This window comes from Myodes glareolus, chromosome 19 (genome assembly GCF_982192425.1).
Source record: "Myodes glareolus chromosome 19, mMyoGla1.1, whole genome shotgun sequence".
Lineage (NCBI taxonomy): Eukaryota > Metazoa > Chordata > Mammalia > Rodentia > Cricetidae > Myodes > Myodes glareolus.
The window spans coordinates 22246100-22270789 of NC_142044.1; the positions used below are offsets into that span (position 1 = coordinate 22246100).

Here is a 24690-nt window from a genome sequence, read left to right on the forward strand (position 1 = left end):
CCTTTCTGACTACATACTGCATGAAAATTCTTATTTTTTATAGCTTTGTTTTTCCGCCTCACACCCACATACAATCCAGCAATGAAACATTTTCAAAGCAAAACTGCCGGAGAGCAAGGCATGCGCAAGGCTTCCTGAGGGTAACTCATGTGAAGTGACATTGAGGTCAACTTTAAAATAGCAAAACTAAACTCAACGGTGTTTTCCAAAACATCTTCAATCTAATGTTCCTACACAACCCCCACATACACACACCACACAAACAACCCCCCCACACACATGCAGACACCACACATACACACACCCCACATACATATACACATACCATACACACACACACACACACACACACACACACACACACACACACCATCCCCTCCCTTTCATTAGAGACTGCAGTCACCAAGCTGACCAGCCCTCTGTGAGCAAACTGAAGTGCATCATGTCATAAATGTTTCAGCAAATCAACATTATTCCCTAGACATCCGTGATGTCCCACATTGTCCTTCCTCAGTTTCAGACGTGTTTCACATTAAATGCCCCCTCTTGTATTTTCATGTCGTGTCTTAAGCCCTGGCTGACATATGACCATCAGGAAAACCAACATGCCAACCTCGAGTCCACTGTCTTGCTAAGTTTGACTCCTCAAGAGAAATTACAATTGAACCAGTTCCTAAATACTTATGGAAAACTGAAAATAACCAAGGTCACAGAAGTGGTCCCAAAAGAACAAGGCCAGCTCCCAACATTGGCCATAGGTTAACAGAAGGTAGCTTTGAACTTCTTCTGTTTAATCTAATCACATTCCTTTAAGTTAATATTTTGTTTGTTCGTTTTTTAATTCAGCTCTGGGCCTGCAAGAAAGACCTTTTTATTTTTAATTAAATTTTTTTTTTTTTAAGTTTCAGGTTAAAGTGCTTTGTACACAGCAGTCATACGACTCTAATTACATAAAAGAAGGTTCTAGAATCGAACACTCACATCAATTCACAAGTTAAAGGCTACTGAAATCGCAATCTAACAGTCTAGTTAAAATAAAACTCCGGGGCAAATAAGAGCAGCCTGGCTGGAGCTTGGAAATTTCCTGGCACCATCTGCCCGGCAAGGGAGGACTCCCTCCCTCCCTGCAGCCAGCCAAGTGCAGGTGGCCCATCTTTCCCTGCACCGTGACCTCCTCATGGGGGCAGGGGACATCCAGCTACAGTGAAGTATGAAGACACACTGGAACCCTCCAAGAGGGGTCACCAAAATTCAAATTCTGAACTCTCCAGTGTACTCTGTCCAGATGTCCATCCCAGAAGGTTCCAGTGCCCGGAAGGATCCAGCCTCCTCATCAGGATCCACCAAGGCCCGTGGGTGGGCAGCTGTTGTGTACAGTCACTCATTTATCCAACAATGTCAGCAGCTCATAAGTGATCATTTGGGACTCTGGATTCCCCCTAAAGCAGGACACAGGTCTCAAATGGAGCTTTTACAGTCTCTGGGGACAATGGTGACAGCCAGGCTCCAACAGCAACATGTGCCCTTGAGGACCTCAGTGTTCGTGTCTGAGAGATGAAGGAACAGTGGGCAGTGGGACTCAAATGACTCGTGGAAGACGAGCAGCCCCTCAGCACATACAGAGGCCCAGGGAAGCCTGGAGGAGTGCCCAGGCAGGGGGACCGAGGGCCGTGATGATCTCGGAAAAGGGAGCTGTTCTCTGTGGGTGGAGATGCCATGGGAGGGCTGTGGGCAGATGGTAAGAGGCCTCACGTGGGAGCATAAATGACCCTCACCAGGAAGCCAAGTCTCCTGGGTAGCAAACAGATTCCAGAGTCCCATCTGACTGTCCTGCCATGGCCCCGAAGACTGCCCCTGAACGCAGACATCTTCAGCGATGATGAAGCAAATCTGCAAGTCCATAAAGCACAGAGGGTGGCATTTAACAAAAAACATCCTAAAATACGCATCACGCGCTGAAGTCACGGGACACTTCTGAGAGGAGCAAGCTTGCTCTATCAAACCTAAGACACAAACATTTTCCTCGCCTGCCTTGGCGGTCCAGGCTCACTCATGAAAGTCCACACTTGGTGCCAGCTTTGCCTACCCCACCCTCACACAACACCAACTGCAAGAGATTCCCACAACTCAAAACAGCCCAAAGGCCCATCTCCGGCACCCGCTTTTCTCTTCTTGCCCTAGCCCTCCATTTTCTTCTCATTAATGTTGCTTCCTTTATTCCTTTCTCCCGAGTGAAAGCAGAAGTCACAAAGATAAATTAGAGAAGGAAATGTACACCATCCAACCTCATCCATATTTAACCAACTTAGCAAGACTTATGCAGTGCTCAAAATGAAAGAAGGCCGGCTGGTCTTAACCCGGAGAGCCCCACATTCCAGTTCTCTTTATAGCGAGGAAATTAAAACTTGGGGTCACACAAGACAGTCAGAAATCCAACCCAGACATCCCAGCTCCCAACCAGGGTGCTATTTGCTTTCGTAGAGACTGGGGTTTTAAATGCCTTTGGGATGAAGTCACTTTAAGGCCAAACATAAGCAACCACTAAGGCCAGAGGGTCCTTACATAAGGAACCCTAACTTACTGGGTCAGGTCCAGGCTACGGGAGGCGCTCCAGTTCACTGGCCACATGGCCCGTGTCAGCTTCCGCACACTCCCTGTTTGCCTCCATCCCGTGAAATCTACCTCACAGAGTGTTGAGAACAACTGGGGCCTCTTCACCAGCTTTACTTATTATTCAGTTTACCATGGTCCAAAAACATTGAACAGAAAGTTCTAGAAATAAACAATTCGTAAGTTTTAAATAGTTTTTACTGGAGAATCATTGTTGTAACTGTTCTGATTATTAGATGTTAATCTCACTGTGCCTGATTTACACAGTAAACCCTGTCACAGTTTTGTATGGATGTATGGATGTTTGTATGTATGTACGTATGTCTGTATGTATGTGAGAAAGCATACACCCCAGGCATCCAATGTGGGTCTGAGAATGGATCCTCAACATTAACAGAGGGACCAACTCTACGTGCAAACAGGGTCTAGCCCACAGGACATAGTCAAAAGCTGTTACAATCATGATTCCCGATATTAAAACCATGCTCACTTTTAAACAGGATCTCGTCTACCTGGAACCCACTTTTTCCTTTCATGAACCTCAAACTCCTTCTAATGGACTTGGTATATCACCTTTGCACATCCCCCAAGATGGGTTTTCAAAGATTTAAACGTAATTACAGAGGCAAACAAAACCACACCAAGCTGAAAGTCGCATAGCACTGTGCTCTCCAAAGGCCCTGCTGACCTTTGGAGAAAGGTCACATCTCCAAACATCGTCATGGTCACAAAGGGCCAGTGCTGACTGAGAGGTTGCACGCAGTAGGACCCCGGGTCAGATGAGCTTACAGGTGTAAAGATGCTCTCCCCAGCACATGGCCCTCTGTGGCAGCATGCCTAGAAGCCTCTGTATCCACTTCCTTTACTTTTCAGCCCTTAGTTTTTAACTAACCGACCCAGATACATGCACACCCATCAACTCAAAGATTTCTCAACTCCAGGGACAGCCACAAACTCTGAGGTGGTATGGATAGTTAATGCCTACAAATTAATTTTTCTATGGCCAGTAAATCTGGAGAGAGTATGTTTCCATATTTAACACACATCGTTATGTCAATTCTAGAGTATAAACTAAACATACAGACTTGTGCCTAGTACTAAGAAACTCAAAATTCTATTATCATTTCATTATTAATCAATATAGACAGGAAAAGTCAGGTTATATCATTTTATTTAGAAAAACAAGATCAAAATAGCTCAGATTTCAGTATTCTATAAAAAAAATAAGTGTATTACAAATAGATTGATTTATCCTTATTTTAATTGGTTGTTGGTCTTCAATCAATTTTCTTAATAACTCAGGCCAAAGATTTTGTGATAATGACAAATCTTTCCAAGCTGTTTCCTTTGTGAAATAACACAACCAGAAACCTAGTTAAAATTATCTTGAAATTTTGGGCACGTGCTCCCGTGGTTAACACCAAGGACAAGCTGGAAATGGCCACGGGTATGCGAGACGCGCAGGGACACTGCCTGGAAATGCAAAGCCCAAGAAGATGGCATGGCTCAGCTCAATGGAATGCCCACTACTGAAGAGAGAAAGGGCAGGACATGCAGCGGCGGCACACCCCTTTAGTCCCCGCGCTCAGGAGGGCAGCCTGGTCTGCAGTGAGAACTCCAGAACAGTCAGGGATACGAGGAGAAACCTTGTCTCGAAAAACAAAACGAAAAGGAACGGAAGGAAGGCCGGACAAGTGCTGACAGAGACGTGGGGAAAGGAAACTCCTCCCTGTACAGTGGTATAGAAACATAAATTAGTACAGTCTCTTGCAGGACCTTAGAGGTTTCCCAAAAATTAAAAATAGAGCTAGCATATGATCCAGCGAGGCAGCTTCTGAGTGGTATTTCAAGGGAAGGAAACGGCACGAGGAAGACACATCTGCAGCTCTGTTTACAGCGGGACTGTTCTCCACAGCCGAGGAATGGAGACCACCAACAGAAGACTACAGACAATACAGATGGATAATCAGTGGGCCCCTATTGACTGTGAAAGAGGAAGCTCTGGCTTTGACCACAATACGGATGGAACTGGAAATCACTATGTGAGTGAAGTCAGCAGGAGCAGAAGTAGCCTATGATCTTACTCCTGTGGAATCTAAAAAGTTGGTCTTGGAGAAACTGAACACAGCGTGGTGGTTACCGGAGGCTGGGGAGGGTAGCAAGGAAGGAAGATGGGCTGAGGGTACTAAGTGACAGTTAAACAGGAACGGGATGTTGTGACGGGCACCTGCCTAGCATGGTGGCAGTAGATGGCACTGACTCTGTACCTCAAAAAGCTAAAAAAGAGGAAAAGAGGGAGCAAGAGGAAGGCATAGAGAGGAGGGAAGAGAAGAGGGTAGAGGAGGAGGGAAGAGGAGGGGTGGAGAAGGAGAGAGGAAGGGTGGACAGAAAGGGAAACAGGAAGGGAGGGGAGCAGTAGTAGTTCTCTTTTACCAACTAGAGAGACGTTAAAATGCTACCTTTAAGGTTTCTAAGCAAAAGACAGAGGAGGAGAGTCTTCCTGCAGAGTAAACAGCAACAAACCACCCCGAAGCCCACGTGTAAACAATTTTCTACAGGGTCATCCCTTCCTTGGTGATGCAGATACCGCTAAGAATGGGCCACTCTGCAAGAGAGAGGGAGCTGCCGCACAACCGTGATGGCCTGAGTTTGGATCCCTGGCCACCACATAAAAGCTGAGTGCCGCGGTGGGCTGGAGCCCAGGCAGAGACGAGCAGCTCCCTGAAGCCATGGGCCACAAAGCTGGGCTGAAATGATAAGATCCAGATTCAGTGAGAGATCCTCCAAACATGAGGTAGAGAGGGGTGGAGGAAGACACCCTGCATCAACCTCTGACCGCCGTGTGCCTTTACACCCACAGGTACACCAATACACATGACTATGTACATGCATCCTATGCACACACAAAAATAAGACGGAGAGGGACGAAGGAAGACTCCCAGCAACAACCTCTGCCTTCCACATACCTGCACGCACGCACATGTACTCACAACCACACACCCACATAAAGACATACGCTACACACAACCAACCAACAGACACCCATAGACGTACAGGTCCTAACTGCAGCACAGCCTACCATGGGAAATACCCGGGAGTGATACAATTCCATCAACAGAAGAATAATTAGAACCTCGCTCTATCCTGGTACTGGAATTCCATTTGTCTAACAGGAAGAACATGGCGGGTCTACAGGTGCTGGCAATGAAAGACAACAGTCCTGCAGTTTAGAGCAAAAACATGGGATCCATGCTTCCTGGGAGCAGCAATCTGAAAAAGCTCGTGCTGGACTGCATACCGATCTGCAATGAGCTTTCCTTCTTCGGGGAGGGGGCAGTGACAAAAATGTTTATAAAGGAAACTAAATCTAATCTCTACGAGGGGAAAGGCTAAATTTGGTTTTTAGACTTTTTTTGGGGGGGGGAGTAAAGAGTATGTTCTGTAACTTTTCCTTTTTATGACTAAAAATTAATTTGCTGACATTAGAGAAAAACTTCCAAGTTACTCTTTTCATCACCATGGAAACAGCTGTCAGCCATAAATTCTTTAAGGAACACGGGTCTCCACATCCACTGAAAGAGAGCACCCGTGCATTTGGATTATACACAAACCTGCTGCCAAAACGACCTGAAACAGGGCAAAGATATGTCACACAGAAGTCTGTCCATGGGGACAAACAGGTCTGCAGCCACAGGAACGGCCCCCAAAGCCCGGCTCTACAAAGAGCTTCTTCCTGTGCTTTTTCTAACAAACAATTGCTTTTTTTTTCCCCTCCCCTAGAAGCATGAGGCTTCCCAGGCCCTCCAATTTCCTACCAAAAAGCACCCTGGGAGCAGTCTCTTCAAAACCTCAAGTTCTTACTGCAGGAAATCACAGACAGTCGGGGTCACCTTTCCAGTTGCCCCATTATGATCTATCCAAAAACATCCTCTGCATCCTAGAGCCTCGGAAATGCACTCCCAGGCCAGGCATGATGGCTGGCACCAGTAATCCCAGCACTTGGGAGGTAGAAGCAGGAGGAGGAGTTCAAGGTTATCCCCAGCTACGTCACCTTGGCTACATAAGACCATGTCTCAAAAAAAGAGGGCTCAGCGGGTAACAACGCTTGCTGCCAAGACTGGAGACCTGAGTTTGATCCCTGAAACCACAGGCTAGAAACAGAGAACCAACCCCTGCCTGCTGTTTTCCGACCTGCACACACATCCCATGGCACATACCCAAAATACTGTACGTCTGACTGACAGGTACAGAAAGTACCCCAAAGACTGACAATTCCAGACCCGGCTGAGATGAGAAGGAAACACACATACACCGCAGATGAATGGTCACGTTTTACAGCGCCAAACACTGGTGTGCATGGTAAGTTCTTTAGAGCAGCAGATTCTGACGTTTCCACAAGAGGTACACATAAGTTAGGTCATAATTTTAAAGGGATTAAAATGATACAGGTTAAGACCCCTCTCACCACACAGACAAACCAGATGTTGATGTCACTGTCACAGTTCTGTGGGAACTTTTTTGTGATATTGTTGGCATCTCAGAAAGGAGGAAAACAATACCTCCCCCGAGAAGATGTCCCTGATTCCCCAAGCTAGGTTAATTGCTCACTTTCCTAGATTCCCCTGGCACTCCGTGCTGCAGTTATTACTGAACCACACATATCATCCACACATTTCTGCACTGGCATCTTTATTTACACATCTGTCTCCCTACTCAAACTGTGTGCTCATTAGGGACAAGGGGGAACATATTGATTCGTGCAGTCTCCTGAGAGTCCTGCAATATAAGGGTCTGGAGTTTCATTCTATTGTTTAATTAAATGCCTATGGTCAATGGCTATGGACCACTGGGGGTACTGGGAACAATTCCCTCCTCCCCCCGCAAGGCCCTCAACACACAAGGTTCCCGATGTCACAATGAGCAAGCAGGTACATAGCTATGCACACAACGAGGGAGCCCAGACCGCCAGGCAAGGGAGGCAGAGGAGAATGACTGCAAGGGAATAGAGGTGACGCCCCTGCACAAAGGGAGGCCTGAGAGTTTCCCCTTCCTCCTGGTGCCTCTCGACGTTATGAACATCGCGGGTATTCTCCGCAAGCATTCGATCTTTTCAAAAGGCGCCACCTTTTAATCACTGCTTTCGTAAACTTATTTTAAATATCAGGCTCTGGGCACTGTCTCGTGGGATGCCATTAGGGCTCTATCAGTCTCTCATTCATGGGGTCCGCAGCCTAAACTAGAGGCGGAGAGATGGATACGGCATAGGGGATGCCGTGCCTACTAGAAAAGGCGTCCTTATCTGTTGAGAACCCAAGACAGTAGCCATGTAGTCATCTCCAGGACTTCTCACTCCACAAGGGAACAAGGAGGATCACAGGGCAACCTGTGCTGGAGAGGACCAAGGGTGACGTCACGCGAGCAACCACGCCCACAGCAGGCTGCCTCCCGAGGGAACAGTGGTTCCTCTCCATTCTCATCTAGTCTTTACTGCGCTGCACTATCTGGGGAACCAGTTACAACTTCTCCTGTGTGCTACCCCACAGCGTTAAAAATAGACAACAACTGCGAGTCAGCCAAGCTCTGATAACTCAAGGCATATCTTCTGGAGAAGCCACCCAGAGGGAGAGCCCACGTGCTGGATTCGGTTAGTGCTGGAAGGCAGCCTTCCATCTGCTCACCACGTGTGTTGGTGGCCATGTCAGCCACTTTCTGAAAGGCGTCCAAGAAGGCAGCTGCTGCTACTACTGTTGTCCTAGAACGCAAACAGATAACAAAAGCATGAGGAGTGTCTCACACGGGCAAATTCATCACAGCTCTTGGGCTCAAACCTCTGCTACAGAGTGAACAGAACCTTCCAGAGAAGGCTGTTTGTTTCCCCTAGCCCTCAACCCTAATAATGGCCCCGCTGTGTAAACTACCGAGAACATTTTTGCAAAGAAATAAAAGGGAGGTGTTTCTACCCCAGAGAAGAAGAAAGTATCCTCCAGAGCACAGACAGCACAGGTGGCATCGGCCTTGGCACAGGAAAGTAATATATGCACACACGAACTGGCAGGGAACCAAATCTTGGGGAGCAGAAAGTTCAACAACTCACTGCTGAAAAAGGGAAACTGAGAACACAAGTCAAAGGACATTTTAGAGATCACCAGTTCATACCAGAGTGCCTGACGCCCAGCACCGACTCAACCCACTGCAGCACAGGCTGCTAACAGCACAGCTTTTCTCCTTAAATCCCAACTATCAGAAGACTCAGATACTGTTTTCTGGTTCCATTCGTTTTTGTTTTGTTCAGCCTCAGGATGCTCTCTCAACTACATCTTTCTGAAGTCCTCAAAACAACCATGGGAAGAATTAAGACTCGTTTCACGTCCTAAGAATTTCTGAATACTTACCCATTCCCTTAAGCGCTACCAGATGGCTGCACTGGGCACTTGGTGGCCTGCTGGTTCCTAGCACTCTGACCTACAACATCGTGAACTGTGACAAACCAACAAGCCCCGCACCCTTTATGCAAGGACTTAAAACCAACTCAAAGACTGATGGAGTCTTTTTTGTTTGGGTTTGCTTCATGACTCTTACTCTCCACTGAGCCTTCCTAAGAAGGCAAAGTCATTAAATAAAGAATGAGGACTAGAAAGTAAGTTCAGAGTGCAGAAAAGGAATGGTCTCTTTTAAATGCAGCAACAGTTGCTGAAAGGTCCTGGATACGGTCCCTAAGACCAGATTTCAAAATGGGGAGGCCTAGTAGATCAAGAATAGATCTGTTCAAGCCAGATGGGGTGGCACACGCCTTTAATCCCAGCACTTGTGAGGCAGAGGCAGAGGCAGAGGCAGGCAGACTTCTGAGTTCAAAGCCAGCCTTGGTCTACAGTGAATTCCAGTACAGCCAGGGATACACAGAGAAACCCTGTCTTGAAAAACCAAAAAAAAAAAAAGACTATATCTGCTCAATTCTAAAAATACCCTTCCTCCACACACAATACACAATACTACACATGCATGCATGCGCATACACACACACACATGTGCACGCACTCCAAAGCATATTTTTAAAGCGTTGACACCCAATGCAAATACTGAAAAAGTTATCTTGATCAAACATTCTGAGACTTATAAATAGCTCACTCTGACTTACGATTAATATCTGACAAGCCAGCTTGATTTATTCTCATTCAACTCAATGCCAGTCACCCATATTTTATGAGCCGGCTGCAGACAAGCCTTGTCCATTATAGTCACTGGAGTCCGCTGCAAATCAGGATGCCGGTCAATATTGAGGAATTAAGAGCTCTCTAACGACAGGCACACCGTGCTTTCTGACATCATCACAGGACATTCCAGCCCTGGCTGTGTGCACAGAGCAAACACGAAACCAGCAAAGCTAAAGGGGAGATTCAGCTTATACACCCCAGGACAGAAGTGCAGCTCCTGGGGCGGGAACTGCAGCCTTCCTCCAGGACACAAAATTTACTCTCATGAAGGTGCTAGCTGTTTGATAAACTGACAAAAAATGTCCCTCACCTCAGAAGACCTGAGGGGGGGGGTGGTTGGGGGGTGCGGAAGGCAAGTGGAGAGAAGTCTTCCTTGAGCTTTACTTTCTATGATCAAGACAGGCAGTGAGCTCATTACTTCAAGGTCTACCACTCTCACCAACAAAAGGGAAAGGGAGCGATTTTTCTCCGGGCCTACACTAAAAGCACATCTGACTGGCAAGCACATCTGACCAGCAGAGGGTGGACAAGAAAAATGAAGGAGAAATTTAAATGCTGTGGTTCAGCAGGAGACCCCGCCCCCGCAAAGAGGGAGACTAACCTGTGGGAAATAAATAAGAGCAGTGGATGGGATAGGGTCAGAAGGCCAGGGCAGCTCCATGAGGACTGGCTGGTGAGGACCTCAGATGAAGACCCAGACGTGACCCAGCAATCCAGAAAGCAGGGAGACCGTCAAGGGCCAGACAACCAGAGAAGGCACAAACTTAAGAGTTCAGTGTCTACTTGGAGGTCACACACAAGGCAGCAAAGATCACCACAACTGAAGCTGGAGGAAACCCATGCACTCCTGCCCAGTTCTAGGCCAGAGGGGAGTCATGTGCCTCTTAGTCCCATGGCAGCAGCTCTGAGCAGTAGCCTCTGGTATGCACTGGCAGAGACTCAGAAATGCCCATCACCCGTGTGGCTCTTTTTCCTAGAACACCCCATCTCCTGCTCTGCCCTCTCTTCCATCCTCATCCACCTCAGACCAAACCAGTCAATCCCTGAACTTCACAAGTGAGGATTACCCAGCCGTTTTCAAGCGTCCCGTCCTTGGAGTACCCCCTGAGCACGGCGCATCTCTTCCCACCCTGACTGCAACCGGTGGGTGCTTCATCTATCACAGCAAATGAAAACGAACAGGCACACTGGGAGATGCGGGCTCTCGGTGAGACTCAGCAGCAGATCGTGGTCAAGAAGCTTTTCGAGGCTTTGTTTTTTTCAAGACTGGGTTTCTCTGTGTAGCCCTGGCTGCCTTGGAACTCACTCTGTAGCCCAGGCTGGCCTCAAACTCACAGAGATCCTCCCGCCCCTGCTTCCCAAGTGCTGGGATTAAAAGGTGGACGCGGCTACTACCCGGCAAGGCACAACTTTCACGCCATAAATGTACTTCTTCACAAGGTCTAAGGACTGTTCTCCCTGGCCTTTAGTAAAAAATGTAGACCTCTGCAGGGAGCCACAATCCAACTTCAAAACATCCCCATCAGCTTATAAGGATCCCTCTCACCCATCTGTAGTCAGTCTCCTATAAAAGCCTTAGCCCAGCCGACCACTGCTAAGACTTATCTCTATAGATGGCCTTGTCCTAGGTAATCTATTCTGTCATGTGACCGGAACTGGGTACCAGTCGACACTGAGACTTAAACTCTGCATCTGGAAGGAAAATACAGGTAGACGAGAAAGTACTTGAACTCTGGAGGCAGACAGCTTGTGTGTAACTCTACATTCTCACTTACTGGCGGCATCTCTATGAACACACACTTACCTGTGCCTCAACTTCACCAGTCACACTCAGCTGACAGCTGTACCTAGCCTTGTGGGGTTGAGACTTTTGACAAAGTCGCATCTGCCTGGCACACAGTGGGCGCCACATAAAGACTATCCACTATTATTTCATGTAATCAACCCTGAAAATTCCTGTGGCAGGAGGTCGAGCAGAAATGAGTCCCATTTCATACAGGGGACTGCAGGGGGCGGGGCAGAGGGTAATACTGATACTGATACTGCTCTGAGCAGAGCCCGCTCCATGCTTCTCTGGCCGTGACACTTCTCAGTTTAACCCAGATGTGTGCTGACCCACCTTCCCCTGTCTTAAGGATGTCGCCTTCTCCTGTACAATACATGTGTCTACTTACCGCAGCTGGGACTGCAGCTTTCCGGCTTTGTTTATGAAATCTTCCCAAACTGGATAGCTCCCCTACGACAGAACAAAGCCAGCAATCAGTCACAGTGTGAGGATCCCAACAACCATTTCCAACCACGCAAGGAGCAATCTGCAGATGTGACCCTCCTTTGTAGAATACACGTGACACACACAGGCCATGGCTCAGGAGTTGTTTCAGATGTACCCTATTCCGAAAATCTTATAAGTGACCACAGATGCCAACAGGAACCAGGTTCACTGACTCGGATGCCTACACCTTGGAGTCAATACATGTACATAGTAGGTCCAAATTTTAAAACTACAGAACATTCAAGGCTCTCTCCTGGGTCACCTGCGCATGCAACATGGTTCTGTCTATTCTCACCTTTGTCCCAGGAGGGGGGAGCTGGGTGACTGAAGCCCCTCCCTAGGACAGGTGGCTATCGGGATGTAGTATCAGCCTATCAGACTCCCAAGGCTGGAAAATAACCTAAATATAGCTGATATTTAACTCCAACATCTATGTAAACTATGGCACCAGGTGGTTTCCCAGCGAACCTCAGTCAGCCGGACTCCTCCCATTCCTGAGCTACCTAGGTCAAGCCATCTGTCCTTCGTGTTCACACGGTCCTTAGAATCAACACTGATCATCTTTCCTCTGTACTGAGCTCTGTTTGAAGTCCAGTCCCACTTCTCTAAGGGACCCCTCAGCACATCCCCACCGTGTCCTAAAATCAACACAAGAGGTCTTCTGCTCCTCCTAAGGACAGGACTAAGACACAAGGGCAAATGAGTGGGTGCAGTTGCGGCCAGGGAAAACCAGAGTGCAGCCTGCCACCTCCCTTCCCATACATAGAACATACATATCAAGATCAAGCAGCTGTCCACCAAGAGGGTGATTTATTTGCCTTTGTCCCAATTAAACCAATTAAACCCAGTAAAGGAAGAACCATGGATGGGTATACTGTATATCACAGAATCATTCACCCAGGGTCACAGGCACAGAATACAAATGTTGGGCATCTTGACAAGGTAAAAATACTATTATGCCACCTCTCAGTTTTGTTGCTAAGAGGAGAAAGGAATAACTAAAATTAATTAACTAATTAATTTATTTATGAGACAGGGTTTCTCTGTGTAACAGCTCTAACTGTCCTGAAACTCACTCTTGTAGATCAGGTTGGCCTTGAACTCACAGAGATCCACCTGCCTCTGCCTCCCAAGTGCTAGGATCAAAGGCACGCGCCACCACCACCTGGCAAGTAGGATTAAATTAATCATTGCATTTTTCATGACAGATGTCAAACCAAAATTGTCTACAATTGCAGCTGAGCAAGCCCTTGCTGTCACCGACCATTTCTCCGGCCCTTACTACTGTCTCTTAGCCTTGGCACCCCCAGATCTCCACTGCGGTGTTGCCATGGACATCACAGAACAGCAAGCAGCATCTCTGGCCTATGCCAACTACAGACATGCCAGAAGCCCCCAGCACCTTGCTCTGACAAATGACATTGCCAGATGTCCCCGGTTAAGGACAGTATCTTTTGTTTGGTTGGTTGGTTTTGATTTTTGTTTTATTGTTTTTCAAGACAGGGTTTTTCTGTAGCTTTGGGGCCTGTCCTGGAACTAGCTCTTGTAGACCAGGCTGGGCTTGAACTCACAGAGATCCACCTGCCTCTGCCTCCCAAGTGCTGGGATTAAAGGTGTGCCACCATTGCCCGGCTTAGAACAGTGTTGTTAAGAAACACCTGAAAACCCTTTCTTCTGGTAGAGAGCTATCGGAAGTCCAGCCGTTTGCTGGAGTTCCTTCTCCAGTCGCTTCCTTCCAATATGTGAAAAGAAAATGTTTTATTTTGAAACCTATATGCACGAGAGTTAACGCCTTGCTAAAAAATTACCCTTTTATATATTCCTCTAGCCAACAATTCTATCTGAAAATGTGCACACGGGTTACATGGAAAGCTGTCTTATGATTAAAATGGGTTACTTCTGGGAGCTAAGATTTGGACCAATACATTGCTTTCTTCTTTGTACACTCCTCTAAGGCATGCTGTTTTGTTTTGTTTTGTTTTTATAAGGGTCATGTATCATTTTAATGAAAACAATAAAGTCATTACATTAAAAAAAATTTAAGACCAAATTAGAGGTTCTGGCAACAATTACACCGTGAATTTCCTACCAGGCCAAGTCCTGCAGTCTGTTTTGCATATGCTGCCAGCTCACCCCCAGCTGCTCTGCAACGGTGCATCTGGGTCCTGCTTGGTTTCATCGCAGACACTTGCTCCCATGGACCCTAAGCTGTATCAGGTCTCTTGGTAGAGGCCCTTCAGCAGCTACATCTGAGTCGGGTCAACCAACATCTAGACATGGTTCTTGACACAAGGTCCTTATCCTGTGTTTATCCCCCGGGGACGTCTTCAGCTCAACAACAGAACTGAAATATTAACAAGTGAGCTTGTGCTAGTGTACATTTATAATCTTAGCACTTGGGAGTTAAAGGCCAGTCTTGGTTACTTACCAAGTTCAAGGCTAGCCTGCACTATAAAAGATGATGTCTCAAAAAAAAAAAAAAAATCAAGGGCCAAGGGGACTGGAAAGACAGCAAGCAAACATGAGGGCCTCAGCTAAATCCCCGGAACTCATAAAAATTCAGGGTACAGGGACTGGAGAAATGGCTCAGCGGTTAAGAGCACTGACTGCTCTTCCAGAGGACCCGGGTTCAATTTCCAGCACCCACATGGCAGCTCACAACTGTCTGAAAATCCAGTTCCAGGGGACCTGACACCTTCACACCAATGCACATAAAATAAAAGATAAATAAGTCATAAATTAAAAAAAAATTCAGGGTATGGTGGTATATGCTTGTAATACCGGCACTGAAGAGGCAGAAACAGGCTGGCCCCAGGGCTTGTTGGCCGGCCAGCCTGACCCAATTGGTGAGGACCCAGCCAATGAGACACCCTGTCTCCAACAAGGCAGAGAGCCTTCCCGAGAATGATAGCTTAGGACAGTTCTCAACCCAGGTTTCAATCCCTTTTGGGGTGGAACAACCCTTTCAGAGGGGTCGCATATCAGATGTTTGCATTACTATTCATAACAGTAGCAAAACTGCAGTTATGAAATAGCAACAAAATAATTTTATGGTTGGGGGGGCCACCACAACCTGAGCGGTCACAGCATCGGGAAAGTTGAGACTAGCTTCCTAAGGATGTCCTCTGGTCTGCCTACACACACACACGCACGCACGCACGCACGCACGCACGCGCGTGCCAGCAAGAGAGGGAAAAAAGGAGAGAGAAGGGGAGAGGAAGAGTGGTGAGAGAGGGAAAGGAGATTGAGACCAATCTACCTTGAGGGTTCTCGGACCAGCACTGCAGTCCCATCAAGACACTACAAAGATCTATTTTGACTCCTCTGTTCACTATTTCTCTATCAAATCTATATAGAAATTACTCTTCCCAGAAACTAAAGAGTCCAGCCTCTGACTGGCCCCTAGAAACCTGCCCAGACATTTAGAAAAGTGCCAGCCTGCTTCTAGCTGGAGGTGCCACTGTCATCTACAAAATGGAACACACCGTGAAAACAGCCCTTCTCCACCAAAGATTTATCATGTTGAATTAGGTGCGGGTTTTATGCCTATAACCCCAGCACTTGAAAAACAGTCAAGGAGTACTGGGAACTTAAAGCCAGCTACAGTCACACTGTGACTTCGAGGTCACCAAGGGCTACGTGAATGCTATCTACAAAAAAAGACAGAAAAAAAAATTTTGAAGCAGACTAAGTGACAACATGCTGGGTTAGCCAGAGGCTAATCACCTAAGCTCCATGCACAGCCAGGCCCACAATTTACTAGGGGAAATTGCTGGACCCTTTAGGGCCCATTTCCCTATAATGACAATAATTAAAACAATTCAGTCACATCACTGTCTTTTGGCTAAGATCAGGAATAGGACAATATCCCCCCCCCCCCCCCCCGCCCTTAGGAGCAGCACCACCCATCGACACTGAAAGACTGCAGGAGAAGAATAGGGAAGAGAAACCTGGGAACCGCCTAGGTTGAGCCGACTAGTTCTCCCATTTGCTGGTGACATCAGTCAGTCACAGGACCTCTGCATGGAGACATCATTAACTCACAGGGTTGGTTTGGGGAATAGATGAGACCAATGAGACATCCAGTCGTGGGTTTCCTGCAGCATTACACACAATGGATAACACAAGGCATCAACCCATGCGCCCATCAGCTGACGGTGGGCTACAGACCACGTCTATCCGCACCTTAGAATACGGCTCATCCTGGCGCTGCAGCAACCCAGATAAAGCTACAGAGTATAATGCTAAACAAAATAGCTAGACACAGAAAGACAAACCCCACGTGCTCTTACCAGTAGGGAACCTAGAACACCTGATCCAGTGGTGGGAGGAACAAGGGTGTGGGTGGGGTTGGTCAAGGACATTTAATTATAATTAGAGAGGAGGAAAAAGAGCTAAAAGGCAGTTAAGGGATAGCCGGAGCTGTGGGGAATGGCTGCACTGGGGGAGAAATTGGGAATGACAGCTAACAGGAAGTTTCTCTCTTAGGTAAAGAAAGTCCTCAAAAATATCATGGTAAGGTTGTGTGACTCTGAGCTCATACTACAAACGGGCACATTGTATGATACATGCATGATCTCTCAGAAAAGCTGTACAAATAAATAAATCAGGCCATGCCGCAAAGGGATCAATGCAGTGACTGGCAGAAAGGCCCATGATTGAGGCAGTGGATCTTGGCATCTGCAGGTTCTGAGAGATCCCCCTCAGGATGCTCACTGGGAGCCACACTGCTCCCACAGGGCTCACACAGCACAGGCTTTGCTGGCTGGGACCCCTCATCCCTGATCCCAGTGGCAGAATCAGCCAAGGTGGGAGGCAAAAGGTGACGCAAGAGACCTTGCTTGAGAAGAACAGATCAAGGCAACCAGGCCTACAGAGTCAGCAGACTGTCCGCCAATCCTAAACAATGAGGTACTTCACCCCAAACCAGAGCAGTGTGCCCGAGAACCACTACAGCTCAAACCTGGTGTGTGTGTGTGTGCAGGGAGGGGGATAGCCCAGGGGTAGAGAGTACACCCAGTGTGTGTGAGGCCCTAGGTTCAATTCCCGGGGCTGCCAAGGGGGAAAAAAAAAACTTTCTATCTGCCCCTACCTGGAGCCTCACTTCAATGGTTCCCAAATTAGAAAAAAGGAAGAAAAAGGAGGGTCTCCTGTCTTGTCAAGGGATACAGCACACAGTTTCCCACCCACGAACGCCCACCCAGTCATAAGAAGGCTGCCAAAAGCAGCAATCTCCTGTCTCCTGACTGAATGCTATTTGAGGATCTATCAGTGTCAAACCCACCTGTTTTAGGGAGTCTGCTATTTAATGGAGGGAGGGGGGAGGAAGAGGAAGGAGGAGGGAGGAGGAGGGAAGAGGAGGAGGAAGAAAGAAAACTTCTAAGAACAGAAAACAAAACCCTGATAGTTGAAAAATGAAAAAAAATAAGATGTAAATGTTATTAAAACTTAAGAGCAAGGTGACGCCAATGTATGTACCAGGTTTTTTGTTTCTTGTGTTTTGTTTTTTTTTTTTTAATGTTTCTTTCACGGAAAAGTTTCTACCCACTGTAGAGGAATATTACTACAAAAAGCCAAAGGCTTGGAGGGTGTGGGCAGGATTAACTGTGGAAAGATTGAAGGGCAATTTTTAAAAGTCCCAGGGCTGTTAACTACTGAAGACTTGATAAAGGTGGTACTCAGGTTTCAGAAGACCCTGGATGCACTCAGAACCCTTGGGAGAGCAACATCAACCCAGGCTTGCACTTCTGAATCTCCACCAGGAAGTGGGAGAAGGTGCTCCTGGGTTCCAAGTGTTCTCGCTGGTGTCCGGGGCACAGTGGAAAACTCTGGAGGACACACACACACACACACACACACACACACGCTATGGGGCTGTGGGGAGGACACACGCCCACCCATACACTATGGGGTCATCAGAGAACACCTGTGGGTTTCCGAACTTTACTGATACACCACAATCAAAGAAAGCAAGACTCCTCTCAGCACCATGTCTGCTTCATCCAGAGTCACAGGCAAAACCAGACCCTCTTCCCCAGGAGCCACCTGAGGCTTTGTGGAAGTGGGAGGGAGGTCTTAAAAGCTTTTAACACTGAACTCAGATGACACCAGAGCTGAGAAAGAGAAAAGCACCCTGCTTATCAAAAAGAAGAAAAGCCTGGTTACTCATCAAAGTACACCAGACAGAAGAGAGGGTCTTTCCTGATCACATGACTTCGTGCAGCCACCTAGTGGGGTTCCCATCATGCTCCATCACCACCCAATGACTGTCTTCTCTTCAAAACTCAAGGTGGAAGGTGGGGTTCAGTAATTCTGCAATCTTCATTCGCTGCCCAACACAAATGTTGCTTCTTCCAGAACATTCTGTGCCATATATCCTCCTCACCTACCCTCCTGGATTAACTGTGTCCATTACCTCAACTTCGTACATCGCATGATTCATGTATGAACCAAGAGCCAGGGTCTCTTCCTTCGAAACCATAAGACAAGGACAGAGAACAGGCTCGTGGAAGGAAATGTCTGTCACGTTAGACAGAGGTTTCACTGGTACAATGACAAGGAAGTGGAAGACAGGACTGGCAGGGGACAAAGCACCCAGGGGACACTGAGGTGGCACATTTGCTGAATAGGAGCAAAACTGGGCAGGGTGGACAAGGCAGCCGAAGCCAGTCTTCAAGGGCAAAGTCCAGAGCTGAACCACAAACAAGACAGCAGAGGGAGCCAGGGTGGCCTTCATTCTGAGGACAGGTGACATTCCAAGCTGGCCAGGTGATATGCAAACCTGGCTTGTGGACTGCATACCCGGCAGCAGCCTGGTCCCTTAGGGAAAGAAGAGAAGAATAAAGTCCTTTTCTTTCTCTTGTAGGGAGAGGGCTTCCTAAATCTCCTTCCCCTTCAAGAATTTGGTGGCCCCTAGCCAGTCTGTAAACCACCTTCTTCATATCCACCCTTAAGGCACAGTCCCCCTTCCCTCTCTTCCCCAGCCTCCACTAGTCCCAAGCCAGGAGTCAAGCATTCACCCAATGCAAAAGCAGGACAAAGAGGTCAGCCAACAAACACTCAGGTTTGGGGTGGCCTTGCTTGATTTTGTTCTATATTAAACAAGCGATGGCATCCCACACTCGGTGTGGGACAAACTGTGGAACTCCTCAGCACGGCTGGTTACTGGCGCTCCATAAATAATGTACCAACTGCTTCTCCCACACCGGCCCCTCCGTGACAGCCAGGGTCAAGGGACAGCTGAAGGAATTCGATAGCATTCCTTCACCACCACTCAAGGGACCCAGAAGAGCAGGGACCTTGGATAGAAAACCCATAACACTGGAGGAACCAGGAGAACTAGGGAGGGTTGAACCTGGAAGAAAGTCGGGGGTTAGCAGGGACAGACTAGAGGGAACTGAGTTCTGCTCAAAGACCTCGGTCCTGCCCAGAAGGGGCCAGACAGAGGCTGGCTGACAAGCTGGCACAGCTCAGACATACAAGGCAGGTAGGACCAGACTGGTCCTGGATCCCTTTGGAGGAGACCACTGGCGACAGTCGCATCAAACATCAGCACTTTCTAAACAGTTGCTAGGCACCAAGCATCCATCTGCATCTGCACTTCTCAAGTATTAACTGGTGTACCTGACCCTGGAGATTTGGTAAAAATGCAGACTTTGCTTTCCTTGCTCTGGCGGTTTGGGGGTGGGGGCACTGGGCGGTGGCATGGATAACCTGAGCCGAGCATTGCTGACTGCCATGGAACACTTCCTGAGGAGTCCAGCCTTAGCACATTCACACGACATGTCTGCGACATGAAAGGTAAAACAACCTGCCGCCAGATCTCTCTGACTGCAGAAGCGACCCTGATTCTGGGGAGTCAAAGCAGCCTGAGGGACAGATGCAGTCTCAGGATCCAGTCCAGTGTGACAAAGTGACTCAGCCAGCCATTAGGTCCTGCTTTAGATGTGTGTCCTGCAGGAGCCAAGGCAGAACATAAGCAATGCCTCACAGAACCGTGCAGTCACTCTGAAAGTGATCAGGTCGGCCATGGGGGAAAAAAGCAGGCACGACACAAAGAAAATCCCTTGTATAGAGAAAAGCCCGAATCACACCGGAGCACACAGTGGCTGTCACTTGTATGAATGGGCGTGAGGCTGTTCTCGTCTTCGGGTTTTCTGTGGCCCTGGGATGCTTCACTGTACTGCCTCCAGGTCGGCCCTCACTCAGCATCAGGCTCCCCTCCCAAGTGCTCAGCCTCCAGGGAGATAAAAGGCAAAGAAGCGTGGAGAGGCAACTGGCCCTTCTGACCCAAGCCGAGCATCTCTGGATTCAGGAATGCATTCAGCTTCCAGAAGTGGGCGTGCATAATTAGGGTCAGGGCCCAGGAATGCCTGCCAGAGCTCTGTCCCCCAAACTAAACTTCCCCACCCTGGCCTACATGCAAGATACAGGTCCTGAGAGCCTCAGATGAAAGGCACTGGGTGAACCCATCCATCATAAATACCAGTCCTGGGCTTTTATTTTCTGATTGGGACTTGCTTAATCCACTAATTATCCCTGTCCATCAGGTGGACGGCAGCCTGGGGATAATCAACGGTTGTTGCTTCCTTGCCCGCCCACCCTCACACACTTGCCCAAGTACACCAGCAATAAAGAGGCCCGTGAAAAGGAAGGCACACCCACAAAAGGTGGTCTCCATCCAGCTGCCCCCTCGCAGAAAGACTGCTCCATCTCAAGCTAATTAAAGCAAGGGCACTGAGCTTCCCTTTTACCCACATTGCCAGGTCAGCAGCTCAGGATGTGTTCGGAACATACGGCTACATCTCCACTTAATTAAAAGAAACTGAACAAATAGGTCAATTATATCTTCAAACTTGCTTTGGCTTTTTAGGTCCTTTACCAGAAACCAAGCAAGTAAGCCATCTGTCTTTAGGTCTGTCTTTCTGTCCATCCAATGAGCTATCCAAAAGGGCTGCCACTAGGGCCTGCGAGTTATTTAAATTTAAATTACAAGGAAATAAAAGGTACAGTGTCCACAGAGTAGAAAGATCTAGAACTGCTTTCAGTGTGGAAACGTACGCTGGGCAGGCTTGGCCAGACCAGAGCATCTGAACTGTGTGTGCTTCACATCCGTCAACAGCGCCCGGGACCTCATTATTTGTTTGTCTGTTTTCCTTTGGAGACAGGGTTTCACTATGTAGCCCAGGCTGGCCTGGGACTTGTTTGCAAGACTAGGCTGGCGAACCTGTGAGGCTCCCTAACCTCCTGAGAGATGGGGATCACAGTGGCCTGCACCGTGGGTCTTTTCTTTTCCACCTTTTGTAGCACATGTTTCCACACTCCAGATTTCTCTGCAAACAAAACTCCTCTTCCACTCTTTTCCCGTTCTCCAAATTCAACTGTATACACACACACACACACACACACACACACACAAACTCCTAGATTTTCACTACTCTGCTATCTTTTCAATGATTATTTAAGACACGACCTCGCACCAGAGGACAGGTAAGTGGCTGCCTGCAGGAGTCCAAAGGGACCCAGAGCAACATTAGAACAACCCGGTATGTGTGGATAGTACAAAACAGAATCCAAAGGACTTCACAGCAACCTTACGGAGGCCGGCGCCTGTGCGAGTACTCAACGTGTTCTTGCCACGAGAAATAAGACACAGAAAGGGCAACTGACTTGCGCAAAGTCAGAGGGTCTAGCCTCACTCCCACTTTATGACACGGAATTGCTGCTTAATTTGCCCAGTTCCTCCACAGCGAAACTGGTCCATCAGTTTACCTGCCTGACTCTCCAATTCAGGAAACACGAGAACTCATTATTTAAGCACCTACCAATGGGTTCCAATGTTCTTACCTAGGAAATGTTTGTGTACCATTAAGCCTTCCCGGGCTAATGCCTGCCTCATGGAACCTTCCCGGTGCAGAGTCCAGAGCTGTTGCCCCATTCGTTTGTTCCTGTCTTTGTTAATAGCCATGAAATGACAAGCAAAACACATAACTCTTGTACCCCACAAGGTTCAAAGTCTTTCAAAGTTCACAACTTCACACCCGTCCGTGCATGCTCTTTCCTGCGTGCACCTACCAACTCCAAAATGACTTTGACCTTTGAGATCTCGCTAGCTATCATTTATGTTCGCCCACCCTCCCAGAGGCAGACACGGGTTCATGAATCTGCCCCTGGGACTAGCCATGGCCACAGTGTGTGTTGAATCGACTTCCATTCTGGACAGACAGCATCTCATCCATCACCCCAACCTTCCAGGAAAGATGCCCCCATGGACCACAAAAGGTGCTATGCTTCTCTTTACAATGCTTGTGCATGCATGGGTGCATGTGTGGGCGCATGCATGGATGTGTGTGTTTCCGCTGGCAATCAACCACACAGGGGCAGAGGGCCTTGACGGACAAACACACTCAAGAGTCAGAGCATGACTAGAGTCAGCTGGCCCAACTTCAGATCTGCTCACGGGGTGACCTGAGAGGCCAAGTGACTTCATCACCTGGTGCCACTCCATCTCCATCTGTAAAAGATGCTAATGGCTAGTCCCTGCCCCAGAGGATGACTATGAAGCGACATGAAACAGGGAGTGCTTGAGGGGGTGAGTAGCAGGAGAGCTCGGCTCGGCTTTAGTGAGTCAGCACACAATGGTACCCTTCCTGGACAGGACACTAAATGAGTGTCTGCTATGCACAGGCACTTCATGAGGGGACAGCCTTGAAGAGAAGCAGTCAATATGCTACAAAGCTCTGTCCTGGAAGGCTGAAGTGGAAACCGTTGCCCCAAAGCCTCGGAGGGCAGGCAGCCTTCTCCGAGCTGGAAAAACTGGAAGGCAGCTGGTGGAAGTTCCCCAAATGGGGTAATGCCTCACCTGGCTCTCAAAGAGGAAACAGATTTTTTTCCCCAGTAAGAAGGAAGAGAAAGCAGTAAGACAAGAAGCATTTCCCCAAAGTCATGGCTAGCATGACTCAATACGTCCACCTGGAATATAGTCCAGATATATCCACGGTGGAATGAAACAAACACACACATAAAAAAGAGGGAGCCTCTTGTTTCATGAACTACAGAGGAAGCCTCTGGCAGCTCACGGTGGCCTGAGAGCCCATCTCACTGACCCCTACTGCAATCCCCGGCAAAGCCTAGAGAGAATAGGCAAGGGTTTGTTAAGAGGGCAAATTCCTGAGCCCCACCCCAGATCAACAAAGAATTTAAGGGTGAGCCTAGGAATCTGCCTGCATGAGAAGACACTCTTGCTTTCTCAAAACCACGCAGACAGCAAGACTGGAGGATCACAGGAAGAGATAAGATGGCAAAGCCCTCCCCCTAAGCCCTTGGAAACTGGGAACTCAGCAACCTCTGGGCACTAATGTCCACATCCAACATCTTTCGAAATAATCCAGAAGATGAGCGCTCACAGGAATGTAAGCAGAGACGCGCTCTGCGAGACAGTCAGGTTCCAGAAGCTTTGAGAAGTGCATTCCTTTAGGCCACAGATAAATCCTTCAAGGATACAGCTGCAAAGCTGCTCTGACTGCAGTGTTGCTTCGGCTAGTGCGACACTGGCCTAGCCCGAACACAGGTAGGAGGCTAGCTGCCCACCTCAGGGTCTCTGCACAAACTGAGCCATTCCTCCACAGATCATCGCTGTTACTCAATGTCCCCTTCCATGAGACTCTCTCTCACCACCCCTGAAGACATACTGTTCTGACCGTCCCATTGCATGGATTCCTTTCCACACAGAAGAGAACTGAGGCTAGAGAGGTGGTCCAATGGTTAAAAGCACTGTCGCCGCCCTCACAGAAGATCCATTTTCAATTTCCAGCACCTGTGCAGGGGCTCATACCTGTCCATAACTCCCATCCCATGGGATTCAATGTCTTCTTCTGGCCTCCCAGGACACCAGGCATGCAAAACACCCACATACACAAAATAAATAACAATAAAAAATAAAAAGGTTGTAAGAATTGATCAACACCACTATCTGTCCCTTATCTGTCCCTTAGGTTCCAAAGGCAGAAATTTGCGCCCATTTTGTTTGCTACTCTATAGCTCCCTCACTTTAGACTGGACCCGGCACAAAGTAGGTCCTCAAACATGTTCCCCAGAACATGCTTTACTACAGACATACAAAACAGAGTCACATGGCCGTCACGGAAACCGGCATAGCTTATATAACTTCACGCACAGGGAAGGGAAGACTGGATGAAAAGGAAATTTCACAGCCCTTTAATTGTCTGGGCTTTTGTGAGCCTGAGTATGTAACCCACTTTGTAATTGGTGTCTATGGGTGACTTCACTTAATTGGAGTTTCTAGGTTTTCTTCTACTAATTTTATATAACTTATGTAATCTTTCAGAAGTAATCCCTCATGAAATGTTCTCAAAACATTTCCCTTTTTTTTTTAAGGAAAAAAAACTGCCTCCTTTGACTTAATTAGGGTATCCCTAATTAGGGCCAGCACAACATCAAACGGCCAAGTTCCCCAGGAACCAGGTTCCATGGGACCGTAGGTCTCTTTCTGGTTGCAGAATGACCTCAGTCCTTCCCAGCAATGGCTCGGGGCTCAGGGCTACTCCAGGCTAGGCTCCCCACTACCTGCTTCCTATC

At 47.9% G+C, this 24690-nt stretch overlaps 1 protein-coding gene across 14 annotated transcripts in view; it reads right to left on the minus strand.

Annotated features, from left to right (window-relative positions):
- The window catches only part of Mtss1 (MTSS I-BAR domain containing 1), a 140692-nt gene that overhangs the window by 104851 nt on the left and 11151 nt on the right, over positions 1–24690 (minus strand). For all 14 annotated transcript variants that reach the window (XM_087898803.1, XM_087898800.1, XM_087898810.1 and 11 more), the window contains exons 2-3: positions 11996–12057; positions 8289–8362 (exon numbers count right to left, since the gene is read on the minus strand). In XM_087898803.1, the coding sequence (XP_087754929.1) occupies positions 8289–8362; positions 11996–12057 (136 nt within the window). The remainder of the gene's footprint in view (positions 1–8288; positions 8363–11995; positions 12058–24690) is intronic.